General features: G+C 35.9%; 1 protein-coding gene across 3 annotated transcripts in view; it reads right to left on the reverse strand.

The window, feature by feature from the left end:
- Positions 1-603: 603 nt before the first annotated feature.
- LOC138753800 (regulator of microtubule dynamics protein 3-like) overlaps positions 604-23439 on the reverse strand; it is a 412426-nt gene continuing 389590 nt past the window's right edge. For all 3 annotated transcript variants that reach the window (XM_069917221.1, XM_069917223.1, XM_069917222.1), the window contains 4 exons: positions 18035-18133; positions 17149-17202; positions 15116-15196; positions 604-1604 (listed from right to left, as the gene is read on the reverse strand). In XM_069917221.1, the coding sequence (XP_069773322.1) occupies positions 1545-1604; positions 15116-15196; positions 17149-17202; positions 18035-18133 (294 nt within the window). In that variant the 3' untranslated portion in view covers positions 604-1544. The remainder of the gene's footprint in view (positions 1605-15115; positions 15197-17148; positions 17203-18034; positions 18134-23439) is intronic.

A 23439-nucleotide genomic window follows, 5' to 3' on the forward strand; every position in this document is an offset into this window, starting at 1 on the left:
CGCTTTTGTTAGCGAGGTGATCCAATCCCAGTTGGGCCTGTTTGAGGGATTTCGATAGATTGAGGGTACTGGCAAGGTCCTTCTTCCCCAATACCAATAGTCGCTGCCTCATGTACCTTGAACTCACTCCACCCACGGGAGTATCCTGGATTTGATCTTCTTCACTCACCCGGGCTAAGACCACCCTGTAGTGGCACTTCCTCATCAGTGTCCATAGTTCTAGGATGTAGTTGTCCAGCGATTCACCCAGTCGTTGCTGACATTGTGAGAATCGGTGTCTTGCCAGCACATTGTTCAGGGGCCTCTTGTAGTAGGCCTTCAGGCCTTCGATGGCCGTCTCAAATGTTGTGCAGTCCCTGTTGACTGTGTATCCCTTTGGGCTAACTCGAGGGAGGAGGGCCGATCTCTGGAGGCCATCAGAGTGGAAGAATTCTTTGGTGGCCGCGATGTAAGACTGGAAGCACTCCAACCAGTAGGCGAATTCTTTCAGGGCTTATGGGGATAGAGGGTTAACCTGGAGGATGCCAGACTTCAAGAGGAGTTCCATCCTGTCTTCAAAAGTAAGCTAATAAAATTGTAATGTGATGGATAGTACACGGAGACTTGTGAAGAACAAAAACACAATTTTATTAGTTTGCAACTCACGGCAAGTACTTCAGGTAAATTTGAGGTAAGGAGGGAAAACAAGGTTTATATTGGGACCGACAGGGGTGGAGCCAAGAGGAGGGTTTGGCCGTTTAATCTATACATAGACAGTGAATTCCAGTTCACTGCATTAACAGAAACTGGAGATGTCGATGTTATTGCCATCTAGATGAAGAGTGCCCAGACAGAATATTAGGTATTTTTCCTCCAATTTGCAGGTGGACTCACTTTGGTAGTTCATGAATAGATATGTCGGCCTGGGAGTTAGGCGGGGAATTGAAATGGTTGGCCACTGAGAGTCCCCATTATTGCAGTGGATAGAATGAAGGTGTTCAAAGAAACCATCTCCCAGATTATGTCCAGTAGACGAGGCCACTAAGGGAGCACCAGATGCACTTAAATGATCCCTACAGATTATCAAGTTAATTGTTGCTTCACGTGAGGACTATTTGGGATCCTGGATGGAGGTGAGGACGTAAGTGTAGCTTTAATAAAGATATGAATTCTAACAATAGACGAAATATATATTTGTTTAAATAAATAACAAGGAACACCTTTAAGATCACCACACTTGAAGTAGTTGTTAAAATAATGTGAATTGGAGCCACTGTTTTACTTCTGGGGTGACAATTTGTTTACTTGGAATAGAAATTCCACTGTCAAATTGAATAAAAATGCCAACTCATTTGGATCTAGTCTGTCTCTTTGTAACTGAAATTATCAACCTCTGGCCACCAAGCAGACATGATTTATGATATATTGTGGTTATTAAGCAACAAAATAAATAACTATAATAATAAGTGAGATTGTATTCAAAGTTAGATTTGATAATTCAACACAAAAACATTCTGTAGCAAAGATAAGAACCACCAAGCTCCTTCTGGTTGATAGGATTGCACTTAGCTGCTCTGGGCGATTGAATTTTGCATTTCTTCCAGATTGTTCTGGGCTTCCGTGTCCTAGATTGAAAGAAAAAATAGGACTGTGAATTATGAAAATGATGATGTGAAAGAAATTTATGCAAAACAATGGAGGAAAGTAGCAGAAGGCAGGTTTTCGTGGAAGTAGACAAGAAGCGGGGGTGGGGGCGTGGCAAGATGGCGTAGGACAAAGATGTGGGAAATTACCTCTCCCTAACTGGATTGTATAAAACCCAAAATTACTGGACTGAATAAAAGTGTAAATAATTGGGAAAAGTTTTTTTAAACTTCTGAAGATGAAAGTGAAGAAAGGAAAAGTACAACAATCTAAAAAACTGTATTTTAAAGTGCTGGAAAAAAACCGAAGAAGCTGGGCCTACAGGACAGTTGAAGCCTCAGGATCAACTTTCTTTTTATTATATAATTTTTTATTTTTCACACTGTGAACCATATCAACCAAAATACATACAAACATTTCCCTCTTAAATATACACAGTGGTATTTTCTCCTTTTTTTTTCCCCCTACCTTCCCTCCCTCCTTCCCACCCATCTCCAAAACCAATAAACTTTCAACATACACAATACAATAAATAATCTGTGTAACCAATTATACTGTATCCTGCATAACCTCATGTTTATTATATTCCTCATAGTTCCAGAACATAACTTTTCCCAAGTTTCATTTTTTTATCTTTATGTTTAAATCCTTTTCCCACTTTTGTTCGGGTTTATAGCTTATTTCATAATTTTCCTTCTCTTGCAGCTTGATGTACATGTTCGTTGTAAATCTTTTAATTATCATTGTGTCTGTAATCACATATTCAAAGCTGTTTCCTTCTGGTAATCTCAGTCTGTTTCCCAATTTATCCTTTAAGTAGGCTTTCAGTTTATGATATGCAAACATTGTACGATGATTTATTCCATATTTGTACTTCATTTGTTCAAATGTTAATAAATTATTTCCCCCCAAAATTTTTCTATTCTTTTAATTCCTTTTCTCTTCTATTCTCTGAAGGAAAGGTTATCTATTGTAAATGGGATTAGCTGATTTTGCATCAATAATAATTTGGGTATTTGGTAATTTGTTTTTTTCCTTTTTAAGTGAATCTTTTTCCATATATTGAGTAAATGATGGAATACTGGTGAGATTTTATATCATACCAACTTTTTATCCCACTTATAAAGTATATGTTCCAGTACCTTCTCCCCTATTTTATCTAGCTCTATCTTAGTCCAGTCTAGTTTTCCCCTTGTCTGATAAAAATCTGATAAATACCTTAATTGTGTTGCTCTATAATAATTTTTAAAGTTTGGTAACTGCAAACCACCTTGGTTGTACCTCTCTGTTAATTTATCTAACGCTATCCTCGTTTTCCTCCCTTTCCATAAAAATTTCCTTATTATTCTCTTTAGTTCATTAAAGAATTTCTCTGTTAAGGGAATTGGTAACAATTGAAATAAGCATTGTATCCTTGGGAAGACATTAATTTTAATGCAATTTACTCTCCCTATAAATGCTAGCGGTAATTCTTTCCAATGTTCTAAGTCTTCCTGCAATTTCTTTATTAGTGGCTGATGATTTAATTTGTACAAGTGGCTTAAATTATTAACTAACCTGATCCCTAGGTAACGGATTGCTTGTGTTTGCCATTTAAATGGTGATTCTTTTTAAAATTCTGTATAATCTGCATGACTCATTGGCATCACTTCACTTTTATTTGCATTGATCTTGTACCCTGATATTTCTCCATACTCTTTCAATTTTTTATGTAGTTCTTTTATTGATATTTCTGGTTCTGTTAAGTATAGCATGATGTCATCTGCAAATAAACTGATTTTATAATCCTTTATTTTTATCCCTTTTATTTTAGTTTCTGTTCTTATCAGTTCTGCCAATGGTTCTATTGCTAAAGTGAACAGTGAGGGAGATAATGGACATCCCTGCCTAGTTGACCTACTTAATTTAAATTGGTTCAATACTGTCACCTTTGCCAATGGTCCATTATATAATGCTTTAATCCAATTAATATATTTTTCTGGTAGATTGAACCTCTGTAATACTTTGAATAAATAATTCCATTCTACCCTGTCAAAGGCTTTTTCTGCATTTAAAGCAACAGCCACTGTTGGCATCTTGTTTCCTTGAACTGCATGAATTAAATTAATAAATTTACAGACATTATCCGCTGTTCGTCTTTTCTTAATAAATCCAGTTTGATCCAGTTTTACTATTTTTGGTACACAGTCGGCCAATCTGTTGCTAATAATTTTGCTATTATCTTATAATCAGAATTAAGTAGAGATATTGGTCTATATGATGCTGGTGTTAGTGGATCCTTTCCTGTCTTTGGCATTTCTGTAATTATTACTGTCTTACATGAATCTGGCAAGTTTTGTGTTTCTTCTATCTGGTTCATTACTTTCAGGAGAGAAGGAATTAATAACTCTAAACATTTTATAGAATTCTATTGGAAATCCATCCTCTCCTGGTGTTTTATTGTACAGCAGCTTTTTAAATATATTCTGTACTTCCTCTATTTCAAATGGTTTTATCAGTTTGTTTTGTTCCTCTTCTTGCAATTTCAGCAGTTCAATTTTAGCTAAAAACTCTTCTATTTTATCATAATTCCCCTCATTCTCAATTTGGTATAATTGTTCATAAAATTCCTTAAAGTTCTCATTAATCTCCATTGGAATATATGTAATTTGTTTGTCCTTTTTCTTTGATCTTGATACCAATACAGTTCTTTTAGCTTGTTCTGTTTTAAGTTGCCAGGCTAATATTTTGTGTGTTTTTTTCTCCTCGTTCAGAATACTTTTGTTTTATTTTCATTATGTTCTTCTCCACCTTATATGTTTGTAATGTTTCGTATTTTATTTTTTTGTCCTCCAAATCTCTTCTTTTTGTTATATTATCCCTTTTTGCTAGTTGCTTTTCTGTGCTTTCTATCTCCCTTTCCAACTGCTCTATTTCCCGACTGCAATCCTTTTTCATCTTAGTTACATAACTTATTATCTGCCCTCTAATGAAAGCTTTCATTGCATCCCATAATATAAATTTGTCTTTCACTGATTCCGTATTTATTTCAAAATACGTTTTAATTTGGCATTCAATAAACTCTCTAAATTCCTGCCTTTTAAGTAGCATGGAGTTTAACCTTCATCTATATATTCTTGGTGGGATGTCCTCCAGTTCTATTGCTAATAACAGGGGTGAATGATCAGATAGCAATCTAGCTTTATATTCAGTTTTCCTAACTCTCCCTTGAATATGGGCCAACAACAAAAGCATATCAATCCTTGAGTATGTTTTATGCCAACTCGAATAATATGAGTATTCCTTCTCCCTTGGGTAGTGCCACCTCCATATATCCTGAAGTTTCATTTTCTGCATTGATTTAACCATAAATTTGGCCACTTTATTCTTCTTGCTAGTCTTTTGTCCAGTTTTATCCAACATTGGATCCAAATTAAGGTTAAAATCCTCTCCTATCAATATATTCCCTTGCGTATCTACAATCTTCAAAAAAAGATCTTGCATAAACTTTTGATCTTCTTCATTAGGTGCATATATATTGAGCAAATTCCAAAATTCTGAATATATCTGACACTTTATCATTACATACCTCCCTGCTGGATCTAATATTTCCTCCTCTATTTTGATTGGTACATTTTTATTAATTAATATAGCTACAGCTTAGCTTTTGAATTATATGATGCTGCCACTACGTGCCCTACCCAGTCTCTCTTTAATTTATTATGCTCCACTTCAGTTAGATGCATTTCCTGCACAAATGCTATGTCTATTTTTTCTTTTTTCAGTAAATTTGATAGCCTCTTCCGTTTAATTTCATTATGTATTCCATTAATATTTATAGTCATATAATTCAACATGGCCATCTCATATCCTGTTTACACTTCATTTCCGCTTCCTCACAACCACCATCCCCCGTTTCCCCATTTTCATCTCTCAGTTTTCCCTTTTTAAACTCAATGTATGACAACACATTTAGAACATAAAATACTTCAAAACTCCCACATCCAATATTTCCTTAGCCCCAAATGTCCCCCCATTCCATATGCATTGCATTGCAATGCAACCACGACTCCCCTCTCCATTTGCATTGTGAACCCGCTCACAAGTGTCAACTGATTTTGCAGTGACGGTTATTCTCTCCCACCCAACTACCCCCAGAAAAGACTTTTTTTACACATATAACAAAGTTCAGCCTCTTTTTTTCCCCCTTACTTCCTTTCTTCCCTTCTCTTTCCCTTCTTTAGTTCTTACATACACATTATTTTTACATCTTTATATATATTTTATTGCCATTCTTCATTCTTGTTACATCTCTTCATCTCTCCTTCTGTCCTGCAAGCGTTCTTGTAAATTCTCGTGCTTCCTCTGGATCCGAGAACAGTCTGTTTTGCTCCCCAGGGATAAATATTTTAAGTACAGCTGGATGTCTTAACATAAATTTATAACCTTATTTCCATAAGATCGATTTTGCTGTATTATACTCCTTCCTCTTCTTTAAGAGTTCAAAACTTATGTCTGGGTAAAAAAAATATTTTTTGACCCTTGTATTCCAATGGTTTATTGTCTTCTCTAATTTTATTCCTTGCCCGCTCCAGTATATTTTCTCTTGTGGTATATCTCAAAAATTTTACTAAAACTGATCTTGGTTTTTGATGTGTCTGTGGTTTTGGATCTTGTGTTCTGTGTGCCCTTTCTATTTCCATTCCTTCCTGTATTTCTGTCATTCCCAGGACTTTTGGGATCCATTCTTTTATAAATTCCTTCATATCTGTGCCTTCTTCATCTTCCTTTAGGCCCACTATTTTTATGTTGTTTCGCCTACTATAATTTTCCAACATATCAATTTTCTGAGCTAACAACTCTTGTGACTCTTTAATCTTTTTTTAATCACATTCTTCCAATTTTCTTCTTAATTCATTCACTTCCATTTCTACAACAGTTTCTCATTCTTCCACATTTTCTAATCTTTTCCCTATTTCTGTCATGACCAGCTCTAATCTATTCACTTTATCTTCTATACTTTTAATTTTTCTTTTAATTTCTCTGAATTCTAATGTCAACCATTCTTTTAATGCTCTCATGTGTTCTTGAAAAAAAACTTTATCTATATTCTGTCCAGCTGTTTTATCTTCTATTTCTCTGTGCAGATCTTGGTCGTCTTCTGTGTCTGTACCTGTGTTTGTGACTTCTTCTCTTCCTTGTATCTGTGTCTCTTCTGACTTTCCTGATGAGTTGCTTGTCTCACTTTGCTGGGCTTCTTCTTGCTTGGCTTCTTGCTGTTGGTCCTCTTCTTCTGGGCTACACATCTGTTGGGCCTCCTGCTACTCTTCTTTCCTTTCACTCCCTTTCCTGTTGCTTTCCTCTTCTTCCAGCTGAGAGCCCTGGTGTCGGGCATCCCTCAGCTGATCGCGTTGTGTTTGCCCACTCCTGGGCTGAGACTCCTTCCCATCAGTGTTTTCCTTCTCCTTAGTAAGCACACTGTGCACGCACGACTCCTCGCACATGCACAGTTGCACACTTTTGTTTGGCTTCGAGAGCCATTTTTGCAGTCCAGTGGTTGGGGGGGGGGGTCGCGACTCTGTAGTGTCATCACCAACTTCGGAGAATGGGCTCTCTTCTCCACGACGCCTCCTGTTTTTTCATGCAGGTAAGCCCTTCTCCTTTCTCTTCCGCCGTCTTTTCTTCTTTTTTTTCCCGTTGTTTTTACTTTTTCCTTCTTGGGTGCCATTTTCTTTCTTTTCTCTACAACTTTATCTTTTATTGTTATGTTTTGTATTTTTTGAACTTTGTATTTTCTTCACTTTATTTCTTCTTTTCTGGAGAGGGCTGGTATTCCCTATCCGGCCACTACTCCATCACTTGTCTCATCTCAGGATAATTTTGATGGAGTTGAAGTCCCAACGTATATCTTCGGCAAGGATGGGAGGAGCGTCAGTGTCTTCTCTGCACAGAGTGGCCAAGATGGAGCTGGCAAAACCTCGCTAGCGACGGTCCAGGATGTTCGCGAGGATGCCGTGATGTGTGCAGCCATAGTGTGGCAGGGCGCTGGGGGTCCAAGGGACGCGAGCCTGAACACGTCGGTGCATCCTTGAGCATGCTGGCATGTTACAATGCGCTGTTAATGGAGGCCTGCTTTCGCGTGGGTGGGACTATGGGCATGCATGTGAATACGCGCATGCGTGAAGTTCTTGATCGGGACCAGGCTGCGCGGGGACCCGCTCTGTGCTGCGCCAATGAGGTCGGCCCAGCATGGAGAGGGGTCCAGACTTGCAGCCAGGCGGCCAGAGAAGAGATTTTAATACCTGAAGAGGAAGAAGAGGAACACATTGAACTTTTGGACGAGGAAGATCAAGAATTGTTAATAGCTGCTGCCAATGTGATTGAAGGTAGGCCAGAAGTTTAAGTCACCAATTTTAATGAGTCCATCACCAGGCCCCAATGTAGTGATAATGTTTGAAGAACTAACAAAACAAAATGACAATATGATGGAGTATATGTCCAACAGTTTCCATAGTATTGATGAACAGTTTGCTGACATTAAAGTTAGAATATTTGATATGTCAGGAGAAATTGCCTCAATGAAACTGGATGTTAATAAATGCCTGACAGCTGTTGATGTGGTCCAAAAATGAAGAATGTTGAAGATAGAGTTGATCAAATTGAAGAGTCGTTTAGTGGATGGCAAGTTGAGAAGAGAGACTTTTTGCAGAAAATTGACACATTGGAGAATCAGTCATCAAAATAATATTAAAATAGTGGGTCTTCCGGAGGGTATTGAAGGAGCGAATCCTACAAGATTTTTTAAGGATTGGATTCCAGATATGTTGGGGACTGAATATTTTCCAAAAGGTTTGGAATTAGACAGAGTGCACCATGCCTTAAGAAAGAAACCTTTTCCATGACAACCTCCAAGAGCAGTATTGATTTGATGTCTTAGATATCAAGACCGGGAGATGATTTTACGTTTGGCAATTCAGCAAGCTTGTATTACTCAGAACCCAATGATGGTACAGGGTAATAAGGTTTTTTTTATGCAGATTTAAGTCAAGAGATTATTCAGAGGCGTAAGGAGTTTAATCCAGCTAAGGCAGTGTTGTGGAAGAAAGGGTATAGATTTGCCTTTCAATATCCGGCGATATTGATATGGGCAATATCAGTCACAATTTTTTCAAAAGGCTCAAGATGCAGTAACCTTTGCTAATTCTTTGCCAGATTCCAAGTTGACTTAAGGTTTCTCTACAAAATCTTTGGTGAGCATAAACAAGACTGAAAATGGAAAGGGGAACAAAAAGCTGGAAATTGAACAATTGATGGATTTTGAGGTGGATCCTCAAGTTCTATCAGAGTCATGAATGGACTATATACTTAATTACTGTGAAGTCTGGTCGGGAGGAGGAAGATGACCTGGCTGCTTCTGAAGTCGTCAGCCACTGGTGGTATTAATCACACCTGGTTAATAGAGGGGGGTACTGCTCTAGCAGTTTTCTTTGGGGGGTTTTAGTCTAGTTTTTAGGTTTTTATATATATATATATATATATATATATATATAAAGGAGTTTTTTTTTGGAGCCTTTATTTTAATATTGTATTTTTGGTGTGACGTGCCCGGACTGTAGTTGTTAATATGTATAATTTAAATTTTGTAACTTTTAATGTTAAAGGTTTGAATAATCTGATAAAAAGGAAGCATGTGTTGGCTTATATTAAGAAAATGAAAGTGGATATAGCTTTTTTATAAGAAACTCATTTGACTGAAAAAGAACATTTAAAATTAAAAAGGGACTGGATTGGACAGGTTATTCCATCTTCTTTTAATTCTCAGGCCCGTGGAGTTGCTATTTTAATTCATTAAAAAATGCCTTTTATATTGGAATTGGTTTTAGAGAAGAAGGGTAGGGCACTGATGGTTAATTATAAATTTTTTTCTGAAACTTGGACATTGTTAAATATTTATGCTCCTAATGTAGATGATGAACAGTTTATTACTGAGGCTTTTATGGGATTGAATCAAGTGAATTATAATATATTGGTGGGAGGAGTCTAATTGTTGACTCGATCCTTTGTTAGATAAATCTCTAAAGTCTTTAAGAAAAATTAAGATGGCGAAATGTTTAGTAGGTGTCGTGAAAGATTTAAATTTGGTAGAAATTTGGAGATTAAATCTGACAGAGAAAGATTTCTCATTTTATTCGGCAAGACTCAAATCTTTTTCTAGAATTGATTTTTTCTAACATCTGCTCAATTACAGGGGAGAGTAATTAATGCTGATTATAAAAGTTGAACATTGTCTGATCATTCACTTTTATTAATGTCTTGTACTAGTTCTGATATTGTACAAACTAGTTATAGATTGAGATTTAATATAGCGTTGTTAAAGCAACCTGAGTTTGTTACCTTTATTAGAGATCAAATTAAGTTGTTTATACAATTGAATGAGAATTCAGTACAAAGTAAATTTACATTATGGGATGCATTGAAAGCATATTTAAGGGGACAAATTATTAGTTATACTACTAAACTTAAGAAATATTTGGCAGATAGTTATAAACTTGAGGAGGAGATTAAAGTATTGGAGAAAGACGTGACGGAAGATATGAAGATACGGTTATCAAATTTGAAAATGCATTATAATATTTTACTGACATATCGTTATGAGAAATTAATTCAAAGATCTAAACAATGATATTATGAGTTGGGAGAAAGAACTCAAAGTATTAGCCTGGCAATTGAAAACAGAGCAAATTTCTAGGACGATAAATGCGGTAAGGAGAGGTCCAAGGGTTACTTATAAACCTCAGGAGATTAATGATGAATTTCATTCTTTTTATCAGAATTTATATACTTCAGAGATTGAACAAGATATTGACCATGTAGAATTATTTTTGGCTGGGCTAGATCTTCCGTTTTTGAATGATCTAGATCAGTGGTTCCCAACTTACTTTCCACTCACATACCACTTTAAGTATTCCCTATGCCATAAGTACTCTGTGATTAGTAAGGGATTGTTTAAGGTGGTATGTGATTAGGAAGGGAAGGTTGAGAATCACTGCTCTAGACTCAATTATTACTGAAATATTTGGCTTGAGAAAAATTGTCATTGGCCTATTTCCTTTGGAGTTCTGAAACTGTGCACATAACAAATCAATTTGGAATGATTAAAACAGTGGTTTTCAAACTTATTTTTCCACCCACATACCACCTTAAGCAATCCCTTATTAATCACAGAACACTTATGGCATAGGGAATACTTAAAGTGGTATGTGAGTGGAAAGTAAAAAGTTGGGAACCACTGATCTAGATAACGGGGAATCAGATTGCCCATTTACTGATTTTGAAATTAAAGAGGTATTACAAACTATGCCTAATGGAAAATCACAGGAGAAGATGGATTTACATTGGAGTTTTATAAGGAATTTTATGATTTATTACTTCCAGTATTTCAACAAGTATTAACACAAGCTTCTGAAACATCTTCTCTTCTGGAATCTTTTTCTAGAGCTTTGATTACAGTTATTCCAAAAAAAGATAGAGATCCTCTGAAAGTAGCATCATATAGACCAATTTCTCTGTTAAATGTAGATTATAAAATTGTGGCTAAAGTGTTGGCAATTGCGAAATATTTGCCACAACTGATTCATGTAGATCAAGCAGGCTTTATTAAAATTTGTTATTCAGATGATAATATTGTTAAATTAGTTACATTAATTAATGCATCTAAAAATCAACATAATTTACCTTTAATTGCAGCCTTGAATGCTGAAAAGGCTTTTGATCAAGTTGAGTGGCATTTTTTTGTTTAAAGTTTTGGAACAATTTAGGTTTGGTCCACTCTTTATTGGTTGGGTAAAAGCTTTATATAATAATTCTTCAGCTAGAGTGGTGAAAAATGGACAAATTTCATCATCACTTAATTTATCAAGATCACTAGACAAGGCTGCCTGTTATCTCCAGCATTTTTTGCTTTGGTTATTGAACCAATGGCTCAATTTATTAGACAGAATATCAATATTAAAGGTATAAGAGTAGGAGAATTAGAATATGAAATTAATTTATTTGCTAATGATGTGCGTTAATATATTTAACAAATCCTAAAGAATCTTTAGTACATTTGCAGAAATGTTTGGAACAGTATGGAAAAATGTCTAGCTATAAAGTTAATTGGGATAACAGTAAATTATTACCAATTTCAGATGAAGATTACTCAGATTATAAACAGATTAATCAATTTCGTTGGTTGAATAAGATAAAGCATTTGGGATGTGATAGTAAATGTGGAGTATCAACAACTGTATCAATTGAATTATATATCTTCATTGAAAAAAATTAAGGCAGATTTGAAGCAGTGGAAGGATTTATCTTTGACTTTAATGGGACAGGTGAATTGTATTAAAATGAATATATTTCCCCGTATACAATATCTTTTTCAATCTATTCCTTGTTCTTTACCAAAGGCTTTTTTAAAGGAATTAAATGCTTCAGTTTGTTTGTTTTTATGGAAAAGTAAATTATCTAGAGTCCCTTTGCAAATGTTGACTTGGAAATATGCTTTAGGAGGCTTACAGTTACCAAATTTTCAGAATTATTATGAAGCAGTACAATTGAAATTTATTAATCAAATGTCAGACACTGAACAAATTCCAATATGGGCTAAAGATGAATTGTCACAGATATCAGAGAGTAATGTTAATTATTTTATATATAAATGGAGACCAATTTTTTAAAAAGACTTATAACATACCTGTACTAAAATACTTATTGGAAATTTGGTATAAGAGAGATCATATGATTGGAACTAAGAGTAAAATTACTTACTGCTCAGACCGCTATTTCTCGGAATAGGATTATTCCATTTTCAATGGATAGTAGATATTTAAAAGATTGGGAATTGAAGGGTATTAGAATGGTGGGAGACTGTTTTGAGAAGGGTTTCTTTCTTTTGCCCAATTACAAGGAAAATTTGGGATATCAGTAAATTCAATATTTGCTTATTATCAAGTGCAAGCTTTTTTAAAAGAAAATTTGGGACAGGCACTTAAACTTCCTAATATGACTAGGTTTGAAAAGTTGATTATAGAAACTTTGAAAAAAGGTTTTATATCAGAAATGTATGCATTGCTGCAAGAAAAGATGAATAAATCTGATGTCTTTAAAATAAAAGATAAATGGGAGATGGAAATGCAACTTTTTATATTGGAGAAAGATTGAGTAAAGATGTGTGAAGATGCTGTAACTAGGTTGATTAATGTGAGATATAGTTTAGTTAACTATAATTTTTTACATCAGTTATATTTGACATGGGAAAAGTTATGGTTTTAGGGATTCAGATTTATGTTTTCAGTATAGAACACAAAAGGGGACATTTTTAAGTTCAGTTTGGTCTTGTGAAAAGGTGAAACATTTTTGGGTGAAAATTAGAGAATTTTTAGAATGTTTGTACAATATTCAGTTTTTGGTTGATCCTTTATTCCTTTTATTGGGATTTATGATGAATTTAAAAGTGGGATTAGGACTGAATAAATTTCAAATTGCATTAATTCGTTTGGTCCTAGTTATGGCTAGAAAATGTATTGCGGTAACATGGAAGGGTGATGTAGAGATAAATATTCAAAGATAGCACAATGAGTTGAAATCATGCATTTACTTAGATAAAATAACATACAATTTACATAATAATTATTCTTTTTTTACTAAAATATGGGAACCATACTTAAAATATATGGGTTTGAATATATGCTAATTTTTTTAATAACAAAAAGGCACTAATTTTTGTATGTTAACCATTGATACTTGTAAAAGGCTCCATTATTATGTAGAGATAGGGGTAGTGTGGTTTTTTTTGTAGTGGGGTGGTTGGGTGGGGGAGGGGTAGAGTACTATCAAAATACGTACTTTATGAATAATGAATTGTAATATGGGGTTTTTATATATATTTCTGTACTTTATATGTTATAAATAAAGTTATATATAAAAAAAGAAAAAGAGGTAGACAAGAAGCCTACAGATGCTGGAAAACTGGAACCACAAACAAAGAAAAAGGAGGCAAACAAGAGGTTTCGGATTTCTGAATAAATTGTTGATGAAGGGTTTTTGGCCTGAAATGTTGACTGCCTAAGGTTTTTGTGGAGACAGATTGTACTTGGGGGACTAGATACCATATGGAACCTTTATTACCAGATTCAAAAATTAAAATGCAGAGAATACCAGAAATCCTTTGGTATTATTTTAATGCAATCCCAGATCCTGTAATTGAGTTGGTATTTGCATAATCAGTAACAAGTTCATGTTTATTCACATACTTAAATAAAATCTACTAGAAACCACTAGTTAGTGAAAAGGGGTTCCATCGCTGAACTATTTAGTTGAAATGGATGTTATTAAAAGATAATTTGATTGAAGTTTTCTAGATTTTTACGTTAGGATATGATTAATCTCTTTTCACTGGTCGGAAAGCTGTGGGCAAGCAAACAACAGAATTTGATGCAGACTATACATGAGAGAGGTTAGAAAACATTTCTGGAAACTATGGTTGATAATAGTGTGGAACTCTCCTACAAAAGCAGTGGATGCTAGTTCAGTTAATCATTTTAAATTTGAGATTGCTTGGTATTTTGATAGTCAAGGATATTAAAGGCTAAGGTGTCAAATTAGGTTGATTTTAAGAAGCAGATCAGACATAAGAAGATAAGAAACAGAAGCAGGAGAAGGCCATCTGGCCCATGAAGTTTGCTCAACCATTCAATAAAATCCTGACTGATGTGGCTGAGGATTCAATTCCGCTTACCCACAGGCTTCCCATAACCCTTAATTTCTCTGTTCAAAAATTTATCCGTACATTTAATGAGGAGGCCTCTACTGTTTCATTGGGCAATGAAGTCCAGGTTCACCTCTCTGGGAGAAGCAGTTCCTCCTCATCTCTGCCTTAAATATACTCTCCTGAATCTTGATGCTGTATCCTTTAGGTCTGGCAACATACTGAGTGTAGCTATAGGCTTGAAAGAATGAATGACTTATTCCTGTTCCTACAGTATGTAGCTATTACACCTTTAGATATAGTTGGTGACAAGGCAGAAAGTAAAGCTTTCTACTTCTGATTTACAGGGTTAAATACAACATCTTATTCAAACACTTTTTAAAATCTAAAGTAATTTAGCTTGAAGCCAATGTTAGTCCACCCCTTGGATAGGTAATTTACTACTCTGTCTGTTGTCCCACAGAAGGGAAATTAATATAAATCACTACCAGGGAGTGAAGATGGGAAATATGCCAAATGTCTAATTACAATACTAATATTGATATCCCATAATGCAAAATTAGATTGGAGTGCTGAAGGAAGCATTTTTTCTATGTGATTTAAAAATAATGTTTAACATTACTAAGGTTCAAAAGCTTTATAACGGCGTAAAGACAGAAGCATAACCTTTCAATCATGGAAATTTTTAGCTAACTCAACCACATGGAAAAACGTTTGAAAGAGTTTCATGCAATGTACAAATCTTTATTAAATCACACTTACATCTTTTGATTTGATAGGCAATTCAGATGCTAAATTCAGCCAATGCAGGGCAGTTGCATAGTTGCCAAGGTCCCTGTAGCACTGTGAAGACAAAAACAATTCCAGATTACACCAACACATTTCAATTAAAATTGACTTCTTCATTCACGTCGAAGTTTCAAGAATCGGCAAACATTTATTTGGATAAACACAAGTTTAATTAAGTTGAGAAATAAAACTGAATTGCTCTATGAAACAAAGATAAAAGAATATTTCCTTGGAACAGAAATATTTTGGTATGTTCTAAAGATTATATTAAAACTCTTGCAGGTACAAACACGTTTGGGGTGTGCAATCAGCAGGAGACAAAGAAGATCACCCAATTCCCTTCTCTTACCTCTTCACTTTACAAATAATACCTAACCTGTCATTTGTTTTCAGCATTTTCTATTCTTGTTCTTGATAAATACAAATGTAATTTTGTCAGTGAAACACTTAATAGCAACATGGAAAGTTACATCAACTACTTGGTGTGCAGTGTACAAGAAAGAATAGTGCCATTAACAAAAGTACATATTATTTTTGGTCTTGTAGGACTGTGAAGAATTCATTGGCATTATCAATAATATTCTAGAACATTCTATAATTTCCAGAGAATTGAAAAACTTGAGGGCCAAAAATGCCATTAAGTACATGATACTTATCTGCTTTTTTCTCTTCACTCCCCACTGGATTCAATCACAAAACCTTTGTTTAACAGAGCAATTCCATCCTGAAGCCTTTTGGACTACCTTACTGTTCACACATACATACACACACACACACACACACACTGTAAACAATCTAGAGTGATATCTGGTAAATAGCTCTAGTTGGTTATTTGCTTGCTAGCAGATCACTAGTTCTTTACATTTATTTGTGCCCCAGACATATGTCAAACTGAATTTATTTTTGGAAACGAAGGTGCTCATACAATTAATACTACTGTATTGATTAGGTATATTTTCTCATGACATGAGAGGGCATGCTGTTCTATTTTCTTATGACTTATTCTCTCTCACATTTTCATCAATTCCTCCCTGATTTTCCTATCAATCAATTACACTAGACGTAATTAACAGGAGCCGATTCTTTATCAGCATGTATTTATATATATACGATTAGGGAGGAAACTGGACATTTGGGAAAGCCCATACTGCTACAGGGAGAATGACAAACTGTACAAAGACAGTACCAAAAAGCTGTAGCCATGAGACAGTTCTGAACTACAGTACTCCCCAAAATAATGTGAAGCAGGATTTGAACTTGTGACCTTTTGGCTGAGAGATGTGAGTGCTGCTATCGTTAGTTTGGCTCTTAGTCAACAAGAGTGAAAAATGTGGACCCTCTTTTTACCTCTGTGGCCATGAATGATGAGACCATCCACTTACCATTGCTCCACAGTGAATGTGCTCCTTTGAGGAGCAGTAAAGAGCATGGAATAAAATGGTTTCCTTACAATAATCCACCATTGTTTTCTATAAGTGACTACTGCAAAACTATTTAGAATTGCACAGATGAGATAGGGCACATTCATTCTAGGTATGGATTTTGTTACATTTTATTCTTTATTCTTTAAGCTTAAACTTTACTCAGAATAATAACATGCTTATAGATCAGAGTAACTAAACTAGCCAAGTGTAAAAAAAATACATAGATCATGAATAGGGCTCGTTCTGTGTTAAATGGTGATACAGCACTGGATCTAGAATATTACTTGCTACCATGGCTTTGTAAGATAATAATAACTCAAAGGTGACAAGTAAACCCAGATAAGGCATGGTTAGTGTAGTGATTAGCACTGTTACAGCACTAGTGTCCCAGGTTTGAATCCGACACTATCTGTAAGGAGTTTGTACATTCTCCCCCTGACCTTGTTTTCCTTGGGTGTTCTGGTTTCTTTCCACCCTCCAAAAAGTACAGGATTGGAAGGTTAATTAGGTGGCATGGGTTTCAATGCCTAATTGGCTTCTACCTAATTGTAAATAAATTTAAAAGGTCAGCAGCAAGAATACCTTTGCAATGTAGACCAAGTTGGATTTGGAGTATCCTGGTTTCAATTCTTCAGCCTGTAAAAGAAAGGTGGCAAAATAACAATATTTGTTTATTTGTTTATTGGCAATGTTTGGTTTTACATGGCTTCTGATTGTTACTTTCCTTTTAATAGAAATCATTGAAGTCCTTAAAATGAAAAGCTTTTGACAGATATTTCAGTTTTGCAGCTGTAATCCCAGTTCAAAAACTACATATGGAAAATGTAGATTATGTTCATACAATCTACTTTAACAATACACTTGACTGATGAGCTACAGAATGCCAATTAGGAACTTTTATAATATCACATTTGTTCTACACACATATCAGACTTTGCAAATTCATTTCATTTTGGATACTCACAGTCTATTAAGAAATCAAAGTCTTATCTTCTTTGTTATGTGAATTTAAATCAGCCTGAATTGTAGAAAATAATATTCCACCATATTTCTTCACTCAGTCAGAAATCTTATACTTTAATCAATTTATTTTCTTGTATTTATATCTGGTCTTCAAAAGCATGAATAAGCTTCTAAACCAATAAAAATGCACTTTTCAATCATTTTATAGACTTACAAAAATGTAAATAAACAGTACATTAGAAATTTAAAAATGTAGGAAGATTATTTTTACAAGAAACTTTTCAGCATAAGAAACATTTTTGCCCAATATTCTTCGAGCTATTCCATTCCATTCTACCCAATAGGAAAAGACTAGTTGTGTACCTTTGGACCGACGCAGTCTTCTGAAGCAAACTCGGGGTGCAAGTGCAAGCAAAGGACTTGTTATATTTCTAACAGTAAACTCTATAGGGAGTTAGACCTGGAGCAAAGGCACCTGTTAGAGCAACTTTAAATCGGGTTTTACCTTTAAAAAGTTTTTCAGAGCTTCATCAATGGTGGAAGTTGGAGGTGTACCATAGAAAGTGGCTGCTGCTTTCCTTTCAATCCATCCCAATTGTGCTACCTACAAAAGAACATTAAAATATATTTTAAAAGTGCTAAAAATTAAATATAACCTTTCTAATGTACATAGGTTCTAAAATCTCGAGGTTGTGACACTATTGAACCTATTTATAGATTTTACAGTCAAAATAGGGCTACTACAGTCCTGCAATTATTGTTCTTTAAGAGACATTTACAATGTAACACTTTGTAATCTGTCCTTAACTCCTTTTCCTGCATATTTTTAAAGTTCTTGTATATTGGTTAATGTGAAAATCAAACATTAACATTATTTAGATCAACATTATTGCTCAGCCATTTTTGAGTTTTAAAAAAATCCTCATTCTCATTTTAAAATTGATCTTCTGCATGCATACATTTTCTTCTTTGGCTTGGCTTCACGGATGAAGATTAATGGAGGGGTATGTCCATGTCTGCTGCAGGCTTGTTGATGACTGACAAGTCCGATGTGGGACAGGCAGGCACGGTTGCAGCGGTTGCAAGGGAAAATTGGTGGGTTGGGGTTGGGTGTTGGGTTTTTCCTCCTTTGTCTTTTGTCAGTGAGGTGGGCTCTGCGGTCTTCTTCAAAGGAGGATGCTGCCCGCCAAGCTGTGAGGCGCCAAGATGCACGGTTGGAGGCGATATCAGCCCACTGGCGGTGGTCAATGTGGCAGGCACCAAGAGATTTCTTTAAGCTGTCCTTGTACCTCTTCTTTGGTGCACCTCTGTCTCGGTGGCTAGTGGAGAGCTTGCTATAGAACACGATCTTGGGAAGATGATGGTCCTCCATTCTGGAGACGTGACCCACCCAGCGCAGTTGGGTCTTCAGCAGCATGGATTTGATGCTTGCGGACTCTGTCAGCTCGAGTACTTTGATGTTGGTGATGAAGTCATTCCAATGAATGTTGAGGATGGAGTGGAGACAACGCTGATGGAAGCGTTCTAGGAGCCGTAGGTGATGCCGGTAGAAGACCCATGATTCGGAGCCGAACAGGAGCGTGGGTATGACAATGGCTCTGTACACGCTGATCTTTGTGTGTTTCTTCAGGTGGTTGCTTTTCCAGACTCTTTTGTGTAGTCTTCCAAAGGCATTATTTGCCTTGGCGAGTCTGTTGTCTATCTCTTTGTCGATCCTTGCATCAGATGAAATGGTGCAGCCGAGGTAGGTAAACTGGTTGACCGTTTTGAGTTCAGTGTGCCTGATGGAGATGTGGGGGGGGGGGGGGGGCTGGTGGTCATTGTGGGGAGCTGGCTGATGGAGGACCTCAGTTTTCTTCAGGCTGACTTCCAGGCCAAACATTTTGGCAGTTTCCGCAAAACAGGATGTCATGCACTGGAGAGCTGGCTCTGAATGGGCAACTAAAGCGGCATCGTCTGCAAAGAGTAGTTCACGGACAAGTTGCTCTTGTGTCTTGGTGTGAGCTTGCAGGTGACTCAGATTGAAGAGACTGCCATCCGTACAGTACCGGATGTAAACACCGTCTTCATGGCTTGTTTCAGCATCATGCTAATAGTTTAGCTATTATCTTATAATCTGTGTTAAATAAAGATATTGGTCTATATGACGCTGGTGAGAGTGGATCTTTCCCTTGCTTTAGTATTACTGTAATTATTGCTGTTTTACATGAATCTGGTAAGCTTTGTGTTTTATCAATCTGGTTGATTACTTCCAGGAGGGGTGGAATTAATAAGTCTTTAAATGTTTTGTAAAATTCTATTGGGAATCCATCCTCTCCTGGTGTCTTATTATTTGGTAATTTTTTTATTATCTCTTGTATTTCTACTATTCCAAATGGCTCTGTTAATTTATTTTGTTCCTCTATTTGTAGTTTTGGTAGTTCAATTTTAGTCAGAAATTCATCTATTTTCCCTTCTTTCCCTTCGTTTTCAGTTCGGTATAATTGTTCATAGAATTCTCTAAAGTTTTCCTTGATCTCCTTTGGATTATATGTAATTTGTTTGTCTTTTTTCCTTGATGCCAATACCATTTTCTTAGCTTGTTCTGTCTTAAGCTGCCATGCTAGGATTTTGTGCGTTTTTTCACCTAGTTCATAATATTTCTGTTTTGTCTTCATTATATTCTTCTCTACCTTATATGTTTGTAGTGTTTCATATTTTATTTTTTTATCCGCCAATTCTCTTCTTTTAGTTGTATCTTCCTTCATTGCTAATTCTTTTTCTATATTTACTATTTCCCTTTCCAACTGCTCTGTTTCCTGAATATAGTCCTTCTTCATCTTGGTTACATAACTTATTATTTGCCCTCTAATGAATGCTTTCATTGCATCCCATAGTATAAACTTATCTTCCACTGATTCCGTATTTATTTCAAAATACATTTTTATTTGTTTTTCAATAAATTCTCTAAAATCCTGCCTTTTAAGTAACATGGGGTTTAATCTCCATCTATACATTCTTGGAGGGATGTCTTCTAACTTTACTGTCAATATTAAGGGTGAATGGTCCGATAGTATTCTAGCTTTATATTCTGTTTTTCTTACTCTATCTTGCATACGAGCTGATAACAAAAATAGGTCTATTCTTGAGTATGTTTTATGTCTAGCTGAGTAATATGAATATTCCTTTTCCTTTGGGTGTTGTTTCCTCCATATATCCAAAAGTTGCATTTCTTCCATCGATTTAATTATAAATTTGGTTACTTTGTTCTTTCTGTTAATTTTTTTCCCAGTTTTGTCCATATTTGAATCCAAATTCAGGTTGAAGTCCCCTCCTATTAATATGTTCCCTTGCGTATCTGCTACCTTCAAAAAGATATCTTGCATAAACTTTTGATCTTCTTCGTTAGGTGAATATACATTGAGTAGATTCCAAAACTCCGAATATATTTGACATTTTATCATTACATATCTCCCTGCTGGATCTATTATTTCCTCTTCCATTTTAAATGGCACATTTTTACTAATTAATATAGCTACTCCTCTTGCTTTTGAATTATACGATGCTGCTGTTACGTGTCCTACCCAATCTCTCTTTAATTTCTTGTGCTCCAATTCAGTTAAATGAGTTTCTTGCACAAATGCTATATCAATTTTTTCTTTTTTCAGTAAATTTAGCAGTTTCTTCCTTTTAATTTGGTTATGTATTCCATTAATATTTAAAGTCATATAGTTCAACGTAGACATTTTATACTTTGTTTATCTTCCCTTTCCGTTTCTCCATCATTACCTTTCCTTCTTATCCATTTCAGTTTTCTTGTTTTGAACCCTTTATAAGACAACATTCCTAAAACATCAAACATTTTCCTTATTCTCCTATTTAAAACTTCTTTAGCCCCAATCTCCCCTTCCTCTCCTGAGTTGTCCTTTATCCCTTGCCGGACAACCACATCTCCCCTCTCCATTTGGATTTGCGAATTCACTCGCAAGCGTCAGCTGATTTTGCAGTGACCGCAACTCCTCCCCACCCAGCACCCCCCAGAAAAGATTTCACTTTTCATATGTAACAAAGGTCACTCTTTTAGTTCCCTCCTTATTCCCTCTATTCCATTTCCTTCCCTTATTATTTCTTGTCTATACTATCTATATTTTCCTCTAAATACGGATACATTCATGTATGCACATTATACATATACACACATATACCTCTTTACCCACATACATATAAATCGTGGTCATTTTTACTCTTATTACATATCTTCATCTCTCTGGTTGTTTTGTAGTTGTTCTGCAAATTTCCTTGCTTCCTCTGGATCCGAGAATAGTTTTTTTTTCCATAAGATTGTTTTCGATGTATTGAACTCCTTTCTCTTCTTCAGGAGTTCAAAACTTATGTGTCTTTTTAGTTCTCAGTCTTTTGTACTCTCGTTACACGTCTTCATCCCTCAGTCTATTTTGTAATTGTTCTGCAAATCTTCGTGCTTCCTCTGGATCCGAGAATAGTTTTGTTGTCCTGGAATAAATATTTTCAATACCGCTGGATGCTTTAGTATAAATTTATACCCTTTCTTCCATAAAATCGCCTTTGCTGTATTGAACTCCTTTCTTTTCTTCAGGAGTTCAAAACTTATATCTGGATAAATGAAGATTTTTTGCCCTTTGTACTCCAGTGGCTTGTTGCCCTCTCTTACTTTTTCCATTGTCTTCTCCAGTACCTTTTCTCTTGTAGTATATCTTAGGAATTTTACTAAAATAGATCTTAGTTTTTGTTGTGGTTGTGGTTTAAAGGCCAATGCTCTATGTGCCCTTTCTATTTCCATATCTTGCTGTAGTTCTGGACATCCTAGGATCCTGGGGATCCAATCTTTTATAAACTCTCTCATATTCTTGCCTTCTTCATCTTCCTTAAGGCCCACTATCTTTATGTTATTTCTTCTGTTATAATTTTCCATTATATCTATTTTCTGAGCTAACAGTTCTTGTGTCTCTATAACTTTTTTATTAGATTCCTCTAATTTCTTTTTTAAGTCCTCTACCTCCATTTCTACTGCTGCTTCCCGCTCTTCCATCTTGTCCATTCTCTTTCCCTTTTCTGTTAAGGTCATATCTATTTTATTCATTTTCTCTTCTGTGTTGTTTATTCTTCTTCTTAAATCATTAAATTCTTGCGCTTGCCATTCTTTAAATGACTCCATGTATTCTTTAATAAGAGAAAGTATATCCTTTATCTTGCCTTTCCCTTCTTCTTCTATTTCACTGTACTCTTCCTCTTCCTCTTCTTCTTCCTCTGGGTTGGCCATCTGTTGTTTCTTTGTTGCCCTTTTCTTCTCTTCTTTCTTGTTTTCGTTGTCTTCTATGTTCTCCTCTTGCTGCAGGTGTTCTGCAGCTGTCATTTCCGGCTGTGGAGATCGACTCCCCACCTGGTCACCCCTCCTGTCGGTGTGTTTCTTTGCATGCGCATCGCGCATGCGCGAGGAGTTGCGCATGCGCGGTTGCGCACTTTTACTCGGCTCAGCGAGCCATTTTTGTAGTCCACTTTCTATCGACCTGAGGGAGCGGGTTTCTCTCTCCACCGCGGGCCTCTTCGAACAGGTAAGGCCTTCTCCTTCTTCTTCCGTTGTCTTCTCTTCCTCTCTTCTTACCGTTGATTTCGATTTTTCTTTTTTCGTCGCCATCTTCTTTCCACCTTATATTCACTTTTCTTTAATTTTTATTTTTGTGCCTTTTGCTTTCCTTTGTTTTTTTCCGACTTTTCTGGAGAGGGCTGGAGTTCACCGTCCGGCCACTACTCCATCACGTGACTCCCTTTCAGCATCATGCTGAAGAAGATAGTAAAGAGGGTTGGTGCGAGGACACAGCCTTGCTTCACGTCGTTGTCAATGGAGAAGGGTTCGGAGAGCTCATTGCTGTATCTGACCCGACCTTGTTGGTT

This window comes from Narcine bancroftii, chromosome 2, assembly GCF_036971445.1.
Source record: "Narcine bancroftii isolate sNarBan1 chromosome 2, sNarBan1.hap1, whole genome shotgun sequence".
Taxonomy (NCBI): domain Eukaryota; kingdom Metazoa; phylum Chordata; class Chondrichthyes; order Torpediniformes; family Narcinidae; genus Narcine; species Narcine bancroftii.